Consider the following 19,093-nt stretch of genomic DNA (forward strand, 5'->3'; position numbering starts at 1 on the left):
TAGAATATAAGAATGCGCACAATGCCAGCCATTGAGCTACACAGCTGCAACCCTTTCATACTGGGTAGCAGAGCATGTCATCGCCCTTTACAATTCCAAACTGCCGTTGACCGTTTTGGTGGGATGGTGGACCAACGAGAGACAATAGAGCACGGACTTCCACTTGAACTCGTCTCGTCCCGGCGAGGCTAGTGCCGAAGCGCCCGTGGAAGAATACGTCTCATCAACCAGTCAATCACCCTCTGAAACGAACATTTCACGCTCGGTTGCATTAACTGCCTCCAGGGCTGAAGAAGCCGGTACACTACTCACAGTCCATCTCAAAATGACCAGCGCGTCTTTGGACAGCGACACGGTCCAGAAATCATGGCGGGGCTCGAGCCAGTAGGAGGATGCTACCGTTTTGTGTCAGGATTGTTCCCTGGTGAGACGTACAGGGGTCACTAGCGATTGGCTGACGAGGCGTCGAGGCGTTCTTTATCGACGTCAAAGACTACCCTGGAGGTATTCAGGTCGAGAGGGGAAAGCCGCCCCAACGTCAATTACATCGGTATCGTTATCGAATCCGCATTATAGTCTGTCCCCAATCGAGAAGATGTGTAGCGGGACAGATCTTGGAAGCTTTGGGATGTGGTGAGGAGGGCGCGGGCCCGTTACCTTCGCGCTAAGTATGCACGACATGCGTCCCATAATTTCCATGAGGACCTCCCTCTCTCCTAAACCAGCCTCATGCTCTCGTCTCTTTGACAACAAACTTTTGCCTACGCTGGCATGACGAACAGAGCCTACCGTGGGTCCTTCTGATGCTCTTTTTTACTCACTCGTTTATGTTTCGTTTCAAGACTCTCGTTTGTTTTATTCCTTGCCGGCCCTGTCGTTCAACCGCGCGCGAGGGTGTTTCGCGCCCGCATTCTGCACTTACTATACGGCCTTGTGATCGTTCGATGCTCGATTTGTCTGGGTGCAGTTAACTAGGATTCGTCGTGACTACTTCTTATCGGCGTCTGCCCTCGGGCATTAGTCGAGAGGCACAACATGGAGCAGCCCGCAACAGAGAGACAATGGACAGAGCATGAGAAGGTACGTATCGTCGCCTAGAGTGGATGCAGATGTCCACTTGACTCTGAATTAAGCTGACTCTCTTCGCCAGATCTACCTACTTGCCGAAATATTAAAAGCCGCCCCAGTATCTTCTCATGTCCTCTATGGCTTCATTCGCGACTATCACGTCCAGGTGCGATGGAACGACATGGCCCTTCCTCCTGGTACGTGCACATGGCATTTGCGCCTCCTTCATCTGAACCCACGTTGAGTGTAGGCGATCACATATCGCAATTTGGACGGAATGCTAACTTACTTTCCTCTCACAGGTCGCTCGCTTAACTCATGCCAACGAGCATACACTGATATCGCTAATTCGAACGCTGGCACCGGCTATGGCCGCCCCCCGTTACCGAACCCAAACATGTATCCCGGATCTGAAATCGCCAGAAAACGTCCTCATCCGCAGGAAGCTGCTCCCCTCGGTCGCCTTCTACAACCTCGTCCACCCCCACACCCTTACGCTGGCGAATACATCCCTGCCGGTGGCCCCGCGTATGCGACTACGATCAACACTGGTAACGAACCCGCAAACAAGAAGAAGCGGGGGAGACCAACAAAAGCAGAAGCACAGCAAAGAGCGCAAGAGGCAGCAGCACGCGGCGAAGTCTATCCACCTCCACGAAGAGGGCGACAATCGATCACGGTGCACCCCGAACCATCCTCTTCTCGACCCAGCCCAAAACAACGACCACAAGCGCAAACCCCACCGCAAACGATGACGCATGCTTTGCCCACGAATACCATGACTCCACAACACCAAATGCACGCCGAACAAAGTTCTGAATCGTCTTCAGGCAAAAGGCGGCGGGCGCGCCCTCAGCCCTTAGAATTAGAGAAACCCCAACGACACTCCAGCGAAATGCAGTCTCCTCTCGCCTATGGATCCGCGGATCCCACTCGCAGTCACACATATTCTTCGTTCACGCCTATCTCCGCTCCCTTGCCATCTTCAGCGGACTCTAGAGATAGAGATACGCGTATGGAAGGGATCGAAGAGGCTCAACCACGAACCACGACACCTCATTCGTTTAAAGACACGGTCGGCATATGAAAGCGTTTCCTTCGTCTCAAAAGCACTCACGGCGGCAATTTTGTTTTGAAAGCATTCGACGACATTCACGCCATTACGATGACCAGATTGTGCCACTGCATATCTTATGGCGGTCTTCTGCACGGTCTTTGCAAGCTTTTGCACGATCACGAACTCCAGTTACGCGCATCACAACTTTCTTTTGTGTCTATCATGAAGCGTCAATTTTCTGGATTTCTCGCGCATCCATTCCTGGTTTCAGCTTCTTTTCCGCCATGATGCTCTGTCTGACTGACCTTGCATCTCGACGCTTTCTGCAAACGCCGAGATGTCAAAAGCAGATTACCTAATGTCTTATTGTTCCTATTTACGACTTTGAGGACTATATCAGTTGGTATTCACTGGCTCGGCACATCCTTGCCAGCCATCCTTTCTGCGATATGTACGATACACGGGCTCCGTCCCACCACATTGCGCATCAGTTCCATTCACGGCCTCTGTACAAACACACTTAACAATAGAGTATCAATACTAGAATTCAACCACAGCCTATCGGCAGCTTTCGATGCAGTGTTATCAAGATTTCGAGCGAGCATTATCCTGTACTAGGTTGCACTTCGGTTCTGCAAGCCAACGCACGGCTTTTGCTGTCCAGTCAAACATCAAAAACCAACCTCTCACGACATCGACTTCATGCAGCCTAACAAGTAGGGTGGAGAAGAGGTGGCTGGGAACCCTGCGCCTGTCTGCTTAGACGCAGCCCAGGCGACACAGACGACAGATCTTGTTTCACCCTATGAGTCTGAGTACAGACTTCAGTGCTACACTCACCTGTCCACAGTGATTTCGGACACTTTGCAGATGCAGGGGCAACATGTAACGTTTGATTTAGTCCCAAAGCCCACATTTCACCGCGCGACAAAACTGCACATAGGCGCGTGGCCGCGATCACGAGCTGCTGTTTTCAGAAGATGTTGTTGTGGCGAACTGGCAAAAGGGATTGGCTGGGAAATGACTCGACCTGCATGTTCTTGCATACGGTCAGCGCTGCTGCGGCTGTGCGCTACTGCATTGCGAAAGGAGGTGCATGACGCCAAACTTCGAAGAGTTAGCAACTAAATGGGTGCAGGAAGCGAACTGCTTCAACGCGGACCGACGATGTCACTGGCGGCTCGAGGGTATATGGGGATGGAATTGCACGTGAAATGAATGGCAGCCGGGGACATTCTCGAGCTGGGAACCATCCCATTATATCTCAGACACCCTGAGCCACGAAAGCTGTTCCTTCGACCATTCCAATGCTACCATAGAATCACTTGCAACTTGTGTAACTCCACTCGTGTCCAAGCGCTATAGCCGAAAGGGGCAATTCCAGCGACCAGGGCATAGGAGCGCTATTGCGGGCCGAGAGAGACGATGCACAATCTTCCCAACTTGCTTCTTCATCGCGTGAGGAAACCAAACATCACTTTGTGTGAATCCTCCTCGCGTATCGTCAGACTTAGACACTGGTAGGTGTCACGGACCATGTGTTCGTGAGGCTGTGATCTGCAATCTGCATTCTGCCGCACAAGTGATCGAGAGTCTGAGTTACCCAGATTTATCCTGCGAACACTACAACCGGTGGAAGAGACAGGGACTTCTTCGAAGAAGACAGCCAAGCGGGAAGAGGTGTCAGTGGAATACCTATTCCCTACACTATCAATAACATCGCCGAATGACGAGCCGTTCAGTGTGAACCTTTCCTACATTGACTCCGATTCAATTGTAATTGTCTTCATCAAAGGGGTAATGCGAAATCGAAGAATGAGAATGACTTGGCACGTAAGTGCGCATCGTCCCGGAGTTAGCGGCGATCACTAGCGCCTGATGATGTCGCCTCTTTGGCTCAGACGACTGCATTAATCTCTACCTTTTGGACGCTCACGCATCACCCTCACTCAGCGCATACTTGACTTTGCTGATACATCACTCTATGAGTGTATGCGACCGTGAATTCGTGGCTTGAAAGCCTTCCTACTGCAGGCTGTTCGCTACATCCGCCGCTCGACCGACCACTCATATCCAGGCACACCATGGCCATAACCACAAAGCGCAAGCGCGGCACTGTTTCATACAAAGAACCAAGCAGTGCCGAGGACCTATCTGAGAGCTCTGAATATGAGCACACACCCAGGAGGAAGCGTCCTGCACCCTCTCGACGATCTGCGAGGCACCAAGCCAATGATGACGACTCCAGTCGACAAACGACACCAGAACGGTCTCCTGCACTCGAGCCCTCCAGAAAGAAGCACAAAGAATCTCGAACTAGGCGACATCGCAAAGTGTCATACAAGGACATCAGCTCAGATGAGGAGGAGGACCCAGATGCAGATTTCGAGGTTCCTGAGAAGCATGTCAGGACGACACAGCGCAGGGTAAAGGCATCAGCGGTGCCATCTCCACGACCTCAGAGGCGTGAAAAGGCCAGAGAAAGGGGGCGATCAAAGCAAAAGCTGGTAATTGGTCGGATACGGAAGCCCAACCAGGCACCAGGCGCAGCGCCAGAGGCCATCTCGATTCCATCTGACGGTCACAAACCAGCCTGGCAGTTTCTGCCATACCATATCCTCCTTCAGATATTTGTTTATGCGTCACATCCTCTGCACGATGAGAACGTGAAGCCTACGACATCAATACCTTGGCTGGTACAAGTGGCGCGCTTGTGTTCGACCTTCACAAAGCCAGCCCTGACAGCCCTTTATCGTAACCCACCAATTTTCGCCATGAGGCAGACTAGGAGGGACCTCGTTCACCACCTCATACAGCCACCGAGCGGGGTGCACAAAGACTACCAAGTGATGCCAAAGCGGTTGACCTTGGACGCAACCCAGATGTCTACACTGACGGACCCAACGCACAGTGTCGCTGATTTGGCAGCTCTTGTCAAGTCACTGACTACGCTGCGCGAGATCGACATCTTTGACCCTATCGACAGGCCACCTTTTCGTGGACGCTTACGGCGAGCGCGTCGATGGGTGTACCCGGATGAACTGTTCGCGGCGCTGCGCGAGACCGAATTGCGACTTCGCAGCTGGCGGTGGAACAGCATGTTTTGCCAGCGTGGCCCCTTGTGGATGAAGAGCATACATGGCGACCAAGCGTTCCAGAGCTTGCGCGAGCTCACGCTTGTCAAGTACCATCCAGAACCATCTCGCGAAGATGAGGACGACGATGAAGGCAACTCAGAACCTACGATGGAAGAGCTGATTGGCTCAGCGTTGGCTGTGCTACCCAACCTAAGGTCTCTGGCTTTCGAGACCTGCGGTATCGTTAGAGGCCGTCTGCTACCGCTCCTGCCAACGAACCTCATCAGCTTGAGCATCGTCAACTGCGGAGAACTGCTTTCTGATGCGCTGTCAAGCTTTCTGACAACCCACGGCGCACATCTCGAGGAGCTTATTCTGCACCACAACCAGGCGCTCGATCTGTCGTTCCTTGTCGACCTAAAGCAGTCGTGCCCCAAGCTAGAGGTTCTGCGAATGGACACGACGTACTACAGCTCCCTCGTCATGTCGTCTGATAATGAGCCCCTGTACGAGTCTCTGCTTGGCGAGAACGAGGTCCCTACCTGGCCCGCAACTTTACGTACTCTCGACATGCAGTATCTGCGCAAGTGGGACTCCACAGCGGCAAGCAATTTCTTCCAGTCGCTGATAGACTCAGCTGAGGAGCTGCCAGATCTACAAGACCTCACGATCATTGCTATGGTCGACACCGATTGGCGACAGCGTGCTGAGTTCAGGAGGAAGTGGAGCGCTACTTTTCAAGCTGTGTTCGCCAGGAAGTGGGAGCCGCCAAATCCTCATCTTGCGTCGCTCAAAGCATACAGATTGTGGAAAGAGAAGCAAGTCTCTTCGCAGATCCAGCCACCCCAAGTCGAGGAGGAAGAGAAGGTCGACTCGTTCGTTGAGGGAGTGACAGAAGAGCTAGCAAAACCTCAAGCTGCAGAAGAGAGCGACAGCGACGCACCACTTGTGTCCAGGCGCAAGAGGCAGGACGAGCAATGGGGCTCGACACGCCTTCGCTCGCGAGCCAAGGCGAATGCCAGCTATGACGAAGAGTTGGAGGACTCTGAATCAGAACAGGATGTAGAGGACGTGGAAAAGGTCTCATTTGTGCAGGGTCGATGTCACACAGTTATCTTCCGCATCGACAACTTCCGACCGCGAGAGGAAATCTACGCTGAAGCTGACTTCCTCGATGCTGAGCCCAGCGGCGATGATGAATGGAATGGCAACGATGAAGCCAACGACGAGGGCGGATATGCTTGGTAACCGTGTTTGGCAATGGGCATGGACATATTTTACGGGTTATGATATCAGGACATCTGGGAAACAGTGCATTGGGCTGGCGTTGGAGAGTTATTGTATAAGTACCTCGACATGTGTATCACCGTTGGGTATGGGTCAGGCACTGACATTGGGCCGCCACCTTGGCCGCCGTTATTACTCGATGCAGGAAGCATTGGAGGCTGGCTGTATTCCAATGAATTCATTGGCTCTCCTATAGGCTGCTTATTCACATATGATCGGTGTTCGTCCAGAAGTATGGCTTTGCAGTTCCTCGATGTTCCAACAAAGCTGAAGCTCTGGGGCGGAGCCAGACCGCTGACGCAGGCCGGACAGGGATGTGAGCATAGCCGTTTGAGAGCATCACGTTCAATGACGACTAGCAGACTGGCCCATCGCTCCTGCCTCATATTAAGCGCCTTATTTATGACTTGAGCTGCACCTTCCCTCCCAAAACCTCTTGCCTTGCGCATCTCATACTCGAGTATTCCTGTCGTCGCTGCTCCATCTCTACCCCGCGCGCCGCCCAAAGCCCAACATGGCTGCGCCCACTCCTCCTCACCCGCCTGTTTCCCCCGACTCAGGGCCTACAGACCCCAATCTGCCAAAGTTGCCTGCGGGTTGGATCGCCCAGTGGGACAACTCGTACGTCCAAACTACCTGCGCGATGCAATGTTGCCCCCGCTACAGCGTGCATATATGCCCCGCAATACGGTACTAACACATACAGGAGTCGTAAGTACTACTACGTCCAGATCAGCACCGGCGTCTCGCAATGGGACCTGCCTACGAGCGAAGTGCCCATCAGCGGAAGCCACCACGGCACGCCTGCGCAGAACACGAACCCTTACAACAAGCCTGCCGGCTCAGATGGACCTGGAGATGTTGGCGATGGGTCGAGAGGTATCGGCGGTGACGGACAGACCGGCGATCGCTCGCTGGGTGGCTTCGCCATGAATGCGCTCATGGGCAACAACAAGCAGAGCCACGGCAGCGGCGGGTCTAACAACCTCGTCGGTCAGCTTGCGGGCTCCTTCCTTGGCGGTGGGAAGCAGAACCACGGCAGCTCCGGAGGACATGGTAGTGGTGGATCCGGCAACCTCGTTGGTCAGTTGGCAGGATCGCTGCTCGGCGGTGGAAAGCAGAGTGGCTCTGGAGGCCACGGCAACCAGTCGAGTGGTGGGCTCGGTGCGCTGGGTGGACTGCTCGGTGGTGGTAGCAGCAGCAACAACCATGGTGGCAGCAATCAGAGCCACGGCAACCAGTCATCAAGCGGTGGTGGCCTTGGAGGCATGATCGGTGGCTTGATGGGTGGTGGATCGGTGAGTGCTTGCAACACCACAGTCTCAACGCGTCTTTACTAATTGATTATAGCATAACAAGCCTTCCAACAACGACTTCGGCTACAGCCACGGCTCAGGCGCCTCCTCTGGCGGAACATACACTGGCAGCGCACCGCCCACATCATACCAGCCCGGTGGCCAGCACAACAGCGGCCCTCAAAGTCAACACGGCTACGGCTCGCCCTCGCCTGCACAGCAACAAGGCGGTTACGGTGGTCAACAGCAGCACGGCGGTCAACAGCAGCACGGCGGTCAACAGCAGCACGGCGGTCAACAGCAGCACGGTGGTCCTCCAGGTCAGTACGGTGGAGGCCAACAGCACGGCCAGGACCAGTACGGCTCCCAGGCAGGATACGGCGGCCAGCCGCTGCAGCAGCACGGAGCTTACGGACAACAAGGACCGGGTGGCTATGGCACACAAGGTGAGCATCTCCATTGCCGTTGTCAGTTTCGAGGCACGAGCTAATCTAGATAGCTGGCTACGGAGGACCCGCCCACCAAGGCGGCGGTCAAGGCTACTACGGTGGCCCGCAAAACTACGACAACCACCAGCACAACCAGTACGGCGGCGTACCACAACAGTACCCTCCTCCTCCGGCCCAGGGCGGCGGCTACGGTGGCCAGCAAGGCGGTGGCTACGGCAGCCACCAGGGCGGACACCAAGGCCCATCGCAGCCCGGATGGTAGAATGATCGAGACTTCACGCAGCCCGGAGGGTAGCACCATGATCTGGACATGCGCTTGAAGGAGGCTGAGAAGGAGGGGTTAACCGATGAACTTGTCGAGAAATGGAAACGACTTTGGGAGGCCCAGAGGGAGCGGGAGGACATGTTCATCGACATGATTGATAAGGAAATCGACGAATACAAAAAGGGAAAGAAGAATGCGGAGGTGAAGGATTCACCTCTTAGAGGTCCCAGGATGTTCGACGGATAGTGCTTACGAGTTGTTAGAAGGTACAGGTGCATTGCGAGACCAGGATGATTTTTCCCCCATGAATTGAGCATATTCTCTGCTTTGTATGCGTTGAACAAGTTGACTTGAGTTCGCTTTGACCGGAACAGTTGTGAGCATTATGTTATACTTGGGTTGGTACATCGGCGTTGCGTCGAGTTTTTCAACTGCAGTCGAACCACAACTTGAAGATAAAACCCACGATAGGTTGTGTAACGGCCTAGCCTCGAAAGAATAGTGTAGGAAGTACAAGAAAGGAGCGCTAGACTGAGTAAGATCTTTAAGTTAAAGTATGTCCACTCGGGACAAGAACTTAAGCTCATGACGACTTTCACTCAGACATCTCGCGCATCCTGCCCCTATCGCTTCCTAGCCTTAATGAGAGTTGCCACAAGTCCCAACCTTGCATCTATGAGTGTCACCAAGAGCTGTACAGCACATAGATCCCAGAACACATTGCCTTTGTGTACCCTGGGTATTGGAATCGCAAGTAGCATCGTACATCGCTGGTTGTCGCTGAGAAAAGGGGGGCGACAGAGATTGGCGGCCTGGCAGACACCGACCACTGCAGCAAACCCGTTGGTCCTGCTAGAGCAGCAGTTGTTTGCACACTGGTCGTTTAAGGTGCACTGAGCTCCATTTCCGCGGCCTGTAGGTGGTGGTGCACTGGTGGTGCACTGGTGGTGCACGCAGTCGTGCACGCAGTCGTTGTGGACACGATCTTCGTGGTTGCTGGAGGCGCGGTCGCAGTAAATGTTGTGGTCGCCTTAAGCTTGATGTTGAGGCAGCTGCAACCTTCTGAGATCTTGGCCTGCGCGAAGGCAGCGAGAAGAGGAAGGATGTTGACGACCGGTCCGGCCTCAGGCTCGGCTGCGCGAACGATCCCCTTTGCAGAATTTACGGCCCGCTTCTGCGCAGGGCAATTGGCACCGCTAAGTCCGTTGCAAACTTCGTCGTTGGAAACAGGGCATGCGGAGCTAGTCGTCGTGACTGTTGCGGTCGACGTGACCACAGTACTGCGTTGAATGTCAGTGCTGTTGATACGGCTCTCAATGGATCACTGACCTAGTCAAGGCCGTTGTCGTAGTAATCGTTGACGTAGCAGGCACCTTCAGGAAGGAGCTATAGAATGTTGTTGCTGGTGATCCGAGGTTTTTGAGCACAGAGAGAGAGCTCCTATGACCTTCGCGCAGTTGACAGCACGAGCTTCGAGAGTGACCTCAGCAGGGAATGCTGAGACTGCACCGATGGCGCCGGCGAGAAGTAGGTAAGAGCGCATTGTAGAGGTGGAGTGTGATATCGATCTGAGAAGTCGAGACTTGAGGTACTGCTCTCATTATATGAGCTATTCTGTGGGCTTTATGCATTCGAAAGCGACCTCAAGCCGGTGGTTTGCGGAGATATCAAAACTCACACTTCACTAACCCTGAAAGCTGACTGAAATCCATCATGCGTCTAGTTAAAAGCCGTGTACGGAAGAATGCATTTGAGGTCTTGGGCATGTAGTTTGCACGAGTAGATTTAAGCTCCCAGGTTGGAGTTGGCCGCTGCGGAACTGAAGAACAACTCAGCATCTAATTTACTCCCATTCGTCCTGTAAAGCTGCCAAGTCGAGTGGGTGAGGTCGAGGTCCAGCGGCACAGTGTGTAGGTGAACTGCTGGACAGGTCTACTAAGGTAGTGTCCGTAGGTGGTTTTGGTACACTTGACTGCAGGGCGTTCAATTTGAGTCTCCAGGAGTCTGCGTTCGTGCGGTGTGTCCGAACTCGTGCATGTATAGCTGGGGATGTACTTGGTGGCTTACAACCCACGTTGCGCTAGTTGTTCAGGAACTGGTGAGGCTGGCGACCTAGCAGCCTTACCGAGGGCCGGACAGAAGTCGATCGCAAAGCTACTTGCACATCCCGCAGCCTTGTAGACCAAGCCTTGCCGCATCGAAAGTAGTGAAATGCGGGGTGGCAAGCTTTGGGGTTCCAATTTGGCCTTCAGTTCGGTCTGTCCGTCCAGATGGATCGATGTCGGTCTTGTGTCGTTGACTACGAAGTGTCTCCGGCTCTTCGGACTCAAGATTTTGTGGGCTTCGCATGGAGTGCTTGATTGGAGCTTGTAGTCCGGCGGTGCTAGGCTGCAGCTGCTGGTTTACGTCGTTGCTCGTAGTCGTATCTTGTGAGATCGACTCAGCATCCTGTGTCTCCGATACATGAACCTGCCACGGTGCTTCCTGGAGGTTCTGAGTTCACTTCTCTCCAAGATCAGTACGCAACCCCGCTGTCTCCAAAGAGCTCTTCACCTGCTCCTCTCAGCAATCCTATGCTCCCGCCCTCAGCGACAACCCTCCACGCAACCCTGACCCTCCCTGGTTCTTCAATACCGGGCACGCTACCCGCATCGCAACCCCCAGTCCAGCCGCTCAGACCCGCGCGGAAAGCTTTTGCATCTTGCCTCGGTATACGGACGTACGCGCTCCGCCCTTGCGTATGCCAAATATCGATCGGGATAGCTGAGCCCGTGGTGCCGAGGTACGCCGTAAGCGGTTGTAGAAGGAGGGCTGATACAGTGAGAGCGTCGATATCGCGTGGTTCTGGAGATGCTGCGGACGCTGAGGACGGTTGCGCGGCTGTGCCTGGTGTGACCAGGGTGAGGTGGAAGTAGGACCACGTGGGTTTGCGGAAGGTGGTCTGGTTGAGGATGTGTGTCTCTTTCTCTTTGCGCTTGCGCTTTTTTGCGTCTTGAGTCGAGGTGAGGCGGTCTTGTACGTCTACTGTCGAAGCGTTGGCCATGGATATGTCTGCGTCTGCGTCTTGGTCTTGTGCGTGTGTTGAATTCAAGGGTTTCGTGGCAGCGGACGGCGCTGTTGATGCGGCTGTCGTTGTCTTCGGTCGCATAACCGGTCTCATTGTCTCTGACCCACAAAGGCGCGTGAATTTGTGCTACGTATGCGAACACTGATAGGTAGCTGTCCAGCTTGGAGCTTGGAGCTCTGACACGAACTTTTGAGCGGAGTTTACTAGCGCGGTTTCTTATAGCCGCTTGCACATTATGGGAGGTGCCACGGCTCTGATAAGGTTTTCATGCTTCATGACTCTTTTCCGATATGACCAGCTATGCTACATTCCAAAAAAGGCTCCACTCGTATGCCGAACATTGCTTGAGAAGCCGCTACTCTGCTCTCCGACAAATCGCTAATCGAACTGTGTCATTCAGCCAAATGACAAGATGTCGCTACTGCTACCCATCTAGAAATGCTAGGAAAGTATTATCGAGGAATGTGTAAGGGGATGTACATCGTGTCGAGTATCGTGATTAGTCATGCCATGCTCCGCTAGAAACGCCTAGACTTTTCGACATGAATTCAACTGTCGCAAAAATACGGGGAGATGACGTATGTACCGCGAGGTATGTGCAGAATGACAGTCCCAAGAAAGCGCTGCGGTGTTGTACATGAAGGATGGATACGTGTGCCCATGATGTTTGCTTGCACTCGCTCACTGCTTGCTCTTGCCTTTGCCCGCAGCTTCACCACTCTCCTCGGAATATGGTGCTGGGATGTTGAACTTGTTCTTGAAATCGCAAGACCACTCGAATTCCAGTGCTCCTTTCGGAAGATTTTGGTTCAAATCCTCAATGACCCATTGCAGTTGGCCAGTTTGTAAGAAGAGAGTTGGGAGGTGATTCAGCAGCTCCTTGTTGACAGGATCGTTGAATTCCTTAACCAGCTTCTCGAACTCGGTGCAGATCTTGCCCAAGGCAGCTTGGAGGCTCTCCACCTGGTCGGAGGTCGTCTTGATCTTGCCAGTCTCAAGCTCTTTGAATCGATCATTGCTAGCGAGCACAATGTCTTGCTCAGCTTCGACACGCTCCTCACGCTCCTTGTGGACTTTCGTTGTCAGATCCTTGATGGAGGCCCTGATGGACTTCTCGACATCTACCCGTAAATCGTGCTCCTTGCCAGCCTTAGTCACGAACTCATTGCGAGCTTGGAGTGCCCTCTTGAATTCAGCTTCAACGTCAGCTCGCAGCGTACTGATTGATTGTTCCAACGCCGCCAGTGATTCTGTCCTGACAAAAGGCGTGTTGTTTGAGTTGAGAGTGTGTATAGATGTTTGCAAGCTGCCGACTGTCCTTGTCAGATTCTCGATTTGCTTGTGCGCTTTAGCCATTGAGTCGTTGATAGTCTTCAGTGCCTCGCTGGTCTTTGCTAGCAACTCTGGTGAGCCTTTAGACCCTGGTGGAGATTGCACAAGGGCTGTAAGCTGCGGGCTAATCTGCGCAAGTGCGTTCAGTGCTTGTGTACCGTTCGGAATCCGATTGATCTGATCCGTGAAGTTTCGCAGCTGTCCGACCTCATGCTGTATAACAGCAAACTGCTGAAGCATGTTTGCTGGAGTCGAAGGATAATGTTGTACAAACCAATGGACCATCTTTTGGTGGAGATCGTCCGTAGATATGTTGTCGTATTGGCTCTGCAGGTTCCGTATCGCAGCCTTCACGGTATCAATCGCTTGTGTTGCGCTTATAATGTCTTGTTTCAACACCACTTGCTGCCTAATGTCCTCGACAGCTGCAGTTCGCTGCTCCACCTCCGTTTTCACAGAGTCCTGCAGACAAGACAAGTCTTGCCTGACCTCAGTTGTGCTCTGTACCATGTTGTTGAGCAATCGCATCTGTGGGGCCGAAAAATTATGGGAAGGGCATTCGATTTGCGATTTCGCAACCTGCTCCTGCAGCTTGCCCAAAAGCTCAGAATGTTGGCTAAAGCTCTGGCTGTGCGTCTTCATTTGTTCTTCGACTGACGTTTTGAATGGATCGAAACTCTCCGCGAATATGTTGGTAAAACTGTTCTGCACCACACCAAGATCATTCTTGAAGGCGTGAATATCGGCCTCCATCCTCTCAACATCGTCCTGAAGACCATCGATGATCGTGCTTAGCCCGGTCGCTCCTCCAACACGATCTTCCATTGAACGAAGTCTTTGCTGGACGTCTTCCACTTCGGACGAGATAGGAGTGAGGTCAACGTAATTGTTCCCAACAGTCTGGTTTGGAGATACGGCTGGCTTTGGAGCCGTCTCGAGCTTCGTGACTCGATCGCTGACCTTATTCTGCTCGCTAAGAAACTTAGCCTGCTCACTTGCAAGGAGCTTGACTTGAGTGGCAGTCTTTTCTGAGGCCGTCACGCGGTTATCGAGGCTCTCCAAAGCTTTGCTGAATCTCTTCTGTTCATTCGACGACTTGGTCTGCTCGGTCTGGAACGCCTTTTGTTGATTGGCAAGGCTTTCTTGCTCGCCATGGTACGCCTTGAGCTGTTCGACGATCGTCTTATGCTCCTCAGATAGTCTCGCTTGTTTGCTCTCGAACGTCTTGATCTGATCGACTATCGTGTCATGCTCGTTTTGCAAGGATCTTTGAGCATTGCTAAGTTTCGATGATTCACTCTGGAAGTTCTTGACTTGACTGGTAATCACCTTTTGGTCCTGCTGGTTTTTTTCAACTCGCTTGAATGCTGTGTCCAGATCTGATACGCGATTTTCCAGGCCTTCAACCGCCTTCTTAAGTTGGCTGTGGCCCATCGAGGGCGCTGGGGACGCAGACCTGGCTGGAGCGGCCTCGAGCTTCCTTACACGTTCCATAAGCTTCGCGTGCTCTTCGGAGAGGCTCGTGTGCCCTTCTTGGACGTTCTTGTCTTGACTCGTGTGTTGTTGAGGCTGATCGGTAAGAGGCTTCATTTGTTTGACGTCCTGCGCAAGCTTCTCGCTATCCTTTAAAAGGCTGCAAACAATATCCTGAAGACCCTTGAAGTCTTTGGGGTCAACAGGATGCTCGTCCGACTTGGTCGATAATTTGTCATGCTCGCTGGAGAGATAGTCTTGCTCTTTTCGTAACGACCGTATCTTATCTTCGAGATACCCGACTCTCTGTAGAACAGTTTCGTCCGTATTAAGGTGAGCTTTCTGGATCGGCCCAATGTACTTATCGATATCCTGATACAGATTCTTGCTGTCTTTGCGCAGCTTTGTCAGATTTTCCTCGAAAGTCGTCACCCTTATGTCGAGAGTTGTGACCTTCTCATATGTCTTGTTATTATTACTTTCAACTTGGTTGATCTTGTCCTGTAAGCTCTGGAGCTGTCCGGGTAGATCGCACTGATTGAGAGTGTCGCAGATCTTCTGATTAGCTTCGACCGTCGTGGACAGTCCCTTCAGAGTCTTTTCGTTTTCGGTACAAAATACATCCATCTTTTTGATCTCAGGCTGAATCGCTGTCTGAATCATTATCTTGACTGCGTCCCCTCTCATGGCCAGTCGTTGTTCCTTGACCGCCTTGATATCTTCCTTAAGGGTACCGAGATCGTCTACGTCTGTTCTGAGCTTGCTGCTCTTTCCAAGCGCTTCCGCGATATCCTTGCCGTTCTGCGTAGCTGTAGACTGCAGTTGCTTGAGCTGTTCCGGGAGTGGATCAAGTTTCTTGATGTCCATCTTCATGGCTTGCACATCCGCTTGTAGTTGTGTGAACTGGGCGGTCTTGACCGCTGGCTCTGCATTCTCAAGGGCACCAAGTCGTCGTGAAATCTCATCGGACGACGGCCCTTTTGCCGCTGCGCGTTCTCGTTGCTCGACTAGGTCTTTCAACGCTGCCAGCTGGGCAGGAAGGGTTTCGAGCTGCTTTATTTGATCTTCAAGTTGCTTAGCGTGAGATCGAAGTTTTGCATCTTCTATCTGTGCGACTCTTAATTGCACTTTAAGTACTTTAACCTCCGTTGTGGCTGTACCATTCGTAGTTTGTGGTGCATTTGTGACAGAAGAGGACTTAAGTAATCGCAAGGCGCTCAATGTGTCCATAGGTGCACTCTGGCTTGTCATTTGTTTCTGTGCCACGGACAGCATGGAGGGTACAGTAGGCACGACTTGCACTGGCGTATTGGATCCACTGCCATTGCTCATTGGTGACATGACGTGCATGGGACTGTGGTCCGTACTAGTCTTCTGAGAACTTGCTGAACCCGCGCCATTCTGGGATCTGTCATGACCGGGTAATACATCGCGGCTGCTGTTTCGTCTGTTCTGGTCAATATGGCGTTCGTTCGTTGAGTAAGGCGCAGGCCCCGCCCTTGACTTGGCTGGTAGACCAGCAGCAGAGTTCTTTCTGGAGTATGGAGGACTGGGCAAGACCGTAGGATATGCTGTGTTTGCGTACTATAGCAGTTCGTTAGTTCTAGTACCTTGACCCATATAGGAGTACCCTAACCCTGTCTGTTATAGTGGATTGCTCGGATTGGCGCCTCCGTTGAGTCGGAGGACTACTACCTCGAGACCACGGCGCGGGCCTCTTCCGCCCGTCCATGGGTTTGTTGTTCCCAACACACGACGGTTTGATCGGTGATATTAGCTGTACTCTGCGAAGTTATAATGTCAGCAAAATACTCCTCACGAAAACTGGTGACATGATGCGCTAGCGGGTTGCTAGCGTGTGTGAAGTATCCAACTCGAATCGACAGCGAACATTCGCGGTCACTCGAAGAGGCAAATACGCACGTGTCGGCGCACTAAAAGTTACGAAGCTGTCGGCTGTGTGTAGAGAGCGTTTTGTATTCATGTCAGAATCAACATACCTGGTGGAATTCGGCGGTGCGCCAGGGTTGAAGCGCTTAGAGCCGTTGGGATGATTCAATTGTGCATATCGTGCACTGAAAAGCGACCCAGATCCGGAGAGGTACACTGTGGTCGCGACCAGTGCTGAACGCGAGGTAAAAGAAGAAAGTTCAAAGGAAACGGCGGAGTGGAGCGAGAAGCTTATATGTAGGGTTCAGTGAAGGCAGGTGCGGCAGCGCGTTTGATGTAGGCGGCCCGTGCGCATGGCAGCGCTAGAAGTGAGAGCTCATCGCAAGAAGTCGCGAACGAAGCGCAACACCAAAGTCTCATCCAACACACATCATACTTCATAATGGCTGTCGTAGGTGATACTGATAGCTGATGAAGGCTTCTACTGATGATTTACAGCCTATCACAACCATCGCCGAGAGCAAGGAGCTCCGCGGCCTCAACCTCATTGCGGCGCACTCGCACATTCGCGGTCTGGGAGTCGAACCAGACACACTCGAACCGAAGGCATCGTCGCAGGGACTCGTTGGTCAGGAAAAGGCACGCAAAGCTGCAGCGGTCATCCTGAGAATGGCACAGGAAGGGAAGATTGCTGGGCGCGCAGTTCTGATTGCTGGGCCACCGAGCACAGGAAAGACAGCCATCGCAATGGGCATGGCACAGTCGCTGGGATCAGATGTACCATTCACTATGCTTGCATCATCTGAGATCTTCTCTCTCGAGATGTCCAAGACCGAGGCGCTCACACAGGCTTTCCGCAAGTCTATCGGTGTACGGATAACAGAAGAGAGCGAGGTCATTGAGGGCGAGGTTGTTGAGATTCAAATCGATCGCAGCGTTACAGGGGTATGTATGAGAGAGCACTGAGTCTGGGCTGGTACTGAGCATATACAGAGCAACAAGCAAGGCAAGCTTACGATCAAAACCACCGATATGGAGACCATCTACGACATGGGCACAAAGATGATTGATGCCATGACCAAAGAGAAGATCATGGCAGGCGATATCATCTCGATCGACAAGGCGTCAGGCAAAATCTCGAAACTCGGCCGCTCGTACACACGATCAAGAGACTACGATGCGATGGGTATCGATACGAAGTTCGTACAATGTCCCGAGGGAGAGCTCCAGCAACGGCGCGAAGTGGTACACACAGTCAGTCTGCACGAGATTGATGTCATCAACTCGAGATCACAAGGCTTCCTAGCACTCTTCTCTGGCGATACAGGCGAGATCCGGAGCGAAGTGCGCGACCAGATCAATACCAAGGTCGCAGAGTGGAAAGAGGAGGGCAAGGCTGTGATTGTCCCCGGTGTTCTGTTCATCGACGAGGTTCACATGCTCGACATCGAGTGCTTCTCTTTCATCAACAGAGCTCTTGAGGACGAACTGGCACCCATTGTCATCATGGCAAGCAACAGGGGTAACACACAGATCAGAGGAACTGACTACAGGTCGCCACACGGACTGCCACTGGATTTCCTGGACCGCGTAGTGATTGTCAGCACACACGCGTACAACTCAGAAGAGATGCAGCAGATCATCTCGATACGCGCACAGGAAGAGGAAGTCGACATTTCGCCAGATGCGCTGGCACTGCTTACCAAAATCGGTCTGGAGACCGGGCTGAGGTACGCCAGCAACCTCATCACCACCTCAGATCTGGTGCGCAAGAAGAGGCAAGGGCCAGAAGTTACGATCGAGGACGTCCAGCGCAGCTTCTCGCTCTTCTACGATCCTACACGAAGCGTGAAGGTAAGTCTATTTACAGAGTGCAATCGTAATATCACTGCTAATGCGATGCAGTTCGTAAGCGAGTCTGAGAAGCGTCTGATCGGCGACGCAGGCGACGTATCGTTCACCGTCACTAATGGCACCGAGGCTATGGACGTCTCATGAGCGTGTGCAGCTTCTATTCTTCTAGGCGTATGATGGATTTGGACGGGTCGAGCGTTTGGGCATAGAGCATCTTCGCCGAATGGCATGCAAAAGTCATGACTTGTAATAACAGAGCAATTGTTGTTTCTAGCTAATCGAAGCGTCAATTTCGCTGAAGGTCTCCTCCAAGCAAAGACCCGCGCTGCTAGTGGTTCATCCGCGACAGCGGCTTGCATGAACTTGCCGCCCTGTGACAGCTGACGTGGTCTGTTATTGCCGGGCTAGGAGCGCAGAATCGCAGCGCCCGAAACGTACATCATTTTACTATTGTGCGAGAACTGTAGCAGAAACTTCAAGTCAATCACGATGTTCTTTGAACTGTGGAGGACGAGATAAGTCCAACCCCCAAGAAAAAGAACGGCAAATCCTGACTCTTGGCGTGTAAAACCGCAAATGTGGAAATGAAGCACGCGTAGAAAAGTACACGTCACGACCTCTTTCATCCTCCAAAGGTGTGGAGCGCTGACGAGGCAATCAAACGGGCATTTCCCTTTGCGGACATAACGCACGCGACATGGGAAAGTGTGGCAGGGGATGCGTATGCCTCAGAAGCTAGGCTCAATATGCCGACCTTTCACCTCACGTAACCAACGCAGAACCACCACAAGACCACAACAGAAACCTGTTTACGAGCCACAAAATTCAGGTGTTCCTGCAGCACCATCTTTTGAGCGGATAGGCGGTCTTGATGTCGTTCCATCGATCCGCTGCCGTGTCGTCGCGCAATGCTTGATCATCAACGGCCGCGCGTAACTGGCCGTCCCACATTTAAACAAGCATTTCGTACTCGGCACTC

General features: G+C 52.7%; 7 protein-coding genes across 7 annotated transcripts; 4 read left to right on the top strand and 3 right to left on the bottom strand.

Moving 5' to 3' along the window:
* Positions 1-1,035: 1,035 nt before the first annotated feature.
* Positions 1,036-2,155, top strand: BU25DRAFT_416497 (uncharacterized protein; the record flags this gene model as incomplete). The annotated part of the gene is made up of 3 exons (XM_033699882.1): positions 1,036-1,080; positions 1,151-1,265; positions 1,371-2,155. The coding sequence occupies 3 exons, from the start codon at positions 1,036-1,038 to the stop codon at positions 2,153-2,155; spliced, it is 945 nt and encodes a 314-aa protein (XP_033567432.1).
* Positions 2,156-4,050: 1,895 nt separating this feature from the next.
* Positions 4,051-6,704, top strand: BU25DRAFT_405169 (uncharacterized protein). Its single transcript, XM_033699711.1, has one exon. The coding sequence runs from the start codon at positions 4,210-4,212 to the stop codon at positions 6,448-6,450; it is 2,241 nt and encodes a 746-aa protein (XP_033567433.1). The 5' UTR covers positions 4,051-4,209; the 3' UTR covers positions 6,451-6,704.
* A 152-nt stretch (positions 6,705-6,856) lies between these two features.
* On the top strand, positions 6,857-8,789 carry BU25DRAFT_2444 (uncharacterized protein). The gene is made up of 4 exons (XM_033699446.1): positions 6,857-7,110; positions 7,196-7,787; positions 7,840-8,230; positions 8,284-8,789. Exons 1-4 carry the CDS (start codon positions 7,004-7,006, stop codon positions 8,493-8,495), a joined length of 1,302 nt encoding a protein of 433 aa, XP_033567434.1. The 5' UTR covers positions 6,857-7,003; the 3' UTR covers positions 8,496-8,789.
* A 592-nt stretch (positions 8,790-9,381) lies between these two features.
* Positions 9,382-10,041, bottom strand: BU25DRAFT_416500 (uncharacterized protein; the record flags this gene model as incomplete). Its single annotated transcript, XM_033699883.1, has 3 exons — positions 9,382-9,778; positions 9,828-9,871; positions 9,946-10,041. The coding sequence occupies 3 exons, from the start codon at positions 10,039-10,041 to the stop codon at positions 9,382-9,384; spliced, it is 537 nt and encodes a 178-aa protein (XP_033567435.1).
* Positions 10,042-11,013: 972 nt separating this feature from the next.
* Positions 11,014-11,541, bottom strand: BU25DRAFT_328584 (uncharacterized protein; the record flags this gene model as incomplete). The annotated part of the gene is made up of 1 exon (XM_033699531.1): positions 11,014-11,541. One exon carries the CDS (start codon positions 11,539-11,541, stop codon positions 11,014-11,016), a length of 528 nt encoding a protein of 175 aa, XP_033567436.1.
* Positions 11,542-11,979: 438 nt separating this feature from the next.
* On the bottom strand, positions 11,980-16,550 carry BU25DRAFT_486398 (uncharacterized protein). The gene is made up of 3 exons (XM_033700156.1): positions 16,371-16,550; positions 16,008-16,154; positions 11,980-15,817 (listed from the first exon to the last, which is right to left on the bottom strand). The coding sequence occupies exons 2-3, from the start codon at positions 16,100-16,102 to the stop codon at positions 12,247-12,249; spliced, it is 3,666 nt and encodes a 1,221-aa protein (XP_033567437.1). The 5' UTR covers positions 16,103-16,154; positions 16,371-16,550; the 3' UTR covers positions 11,980-12,246.
* Positions 16,551-16,666: 116 nt separating this feature from the next.
* On the top strand, positions 16,667-18,388 carry BU25DRAFT_444053 (TIP49-domain-containing protein). The gene is made up of 4 exons (XM_033700017.1): positions 16,667-16,711; positions 16,759-17,205; positions 17,254-18,114; positions 18,166-18,388. Exons 1-4 carry the CDS (start codon positions 16,703-16,705, stop codon positions 18,256-18,258), a joined length of 1,410 nt encoding a protein of 469 aa, XP_033567438.1. The 5' UTR covers positions 16,667-16,702; the 3' UTR covers positions 18,259-18,388.
* Positions 18,389-19,093: the final 705 nt, after the last annotated feature.

Source organism: Macroventuria anomochaeta (genome assembly GCF_010093625.1).
Source record: "Macroventuria anomochaeta strain CBS 525.71 unplaced genomic scaffold BU25scaffold_1, whole genome shotgun sequence".
NCBI classification, from domain to species: Eukaryota; Fungi; Ascomycota; class Dothideomycetes; order Pleosporales; family Didymellaceae; genus Macroventuria; species Macroventuria anomochaeta.

Coding starts and splice junctions, on each gene's coding strand:
- BU25DRAFT_444053 (XM_033700017.1), top strand. Junction 17,206..17,253: donor TCGATCGCAGCGTTACAGGG/GTATGTATGAGA, acceptor GAGCATATACAG/AGCAACAAGCAAGGCAAGCT. Junction 18,115..18,165: donor ATCCTACACGAAGCGTGAAG/GTAAGTCTATTT, acceptor AATGCGATGCAG/TTCGTAAGCGAGTCTGAGAA.
- BU25DRAFT_405169 (XM_033699711.1), top strand. CDS start 4,210: ATGGCCATAACCACAAAGCGCAAGCGCGGCACTGTTTCATACAAAGAA.
- BU25DRAFT_2444 (XM_033699446.1), top strand. CDS start 7,004: ATGGCTGCGCCCACTCCTCCTCACCCGCCTGTTTCCCCCGACTCAGGG. Junction 7,111..7,195: donor ATCGCCCAGTGGGACAACTC/GTACGTCCAAAC, acceptor TAACACATACAG/GAGTCGTAAGTACTACTACG. Junction 8,231..8,283: donor GGGTGGCTATGGCACACAAG/GTGAGCATCTCC, acceptor TAATCTAGATAG/CTGGCTACGGAGGACCCGCC.
- BU25DRAFT_486398 (XM_033700156.1), bottom strand. CDS start 16,102: ATGGACGGGCGGAAGAGGCCCGCGCCGTGGTCTCGAGGTAGTAGTCCT. Junction 15,818..16,007: donor CAATCCACTATAACAGACAG/GGTTAGGGTACT, acceptor TGACCAGAACAG/ACGAAACAGCAGCCGCGATG.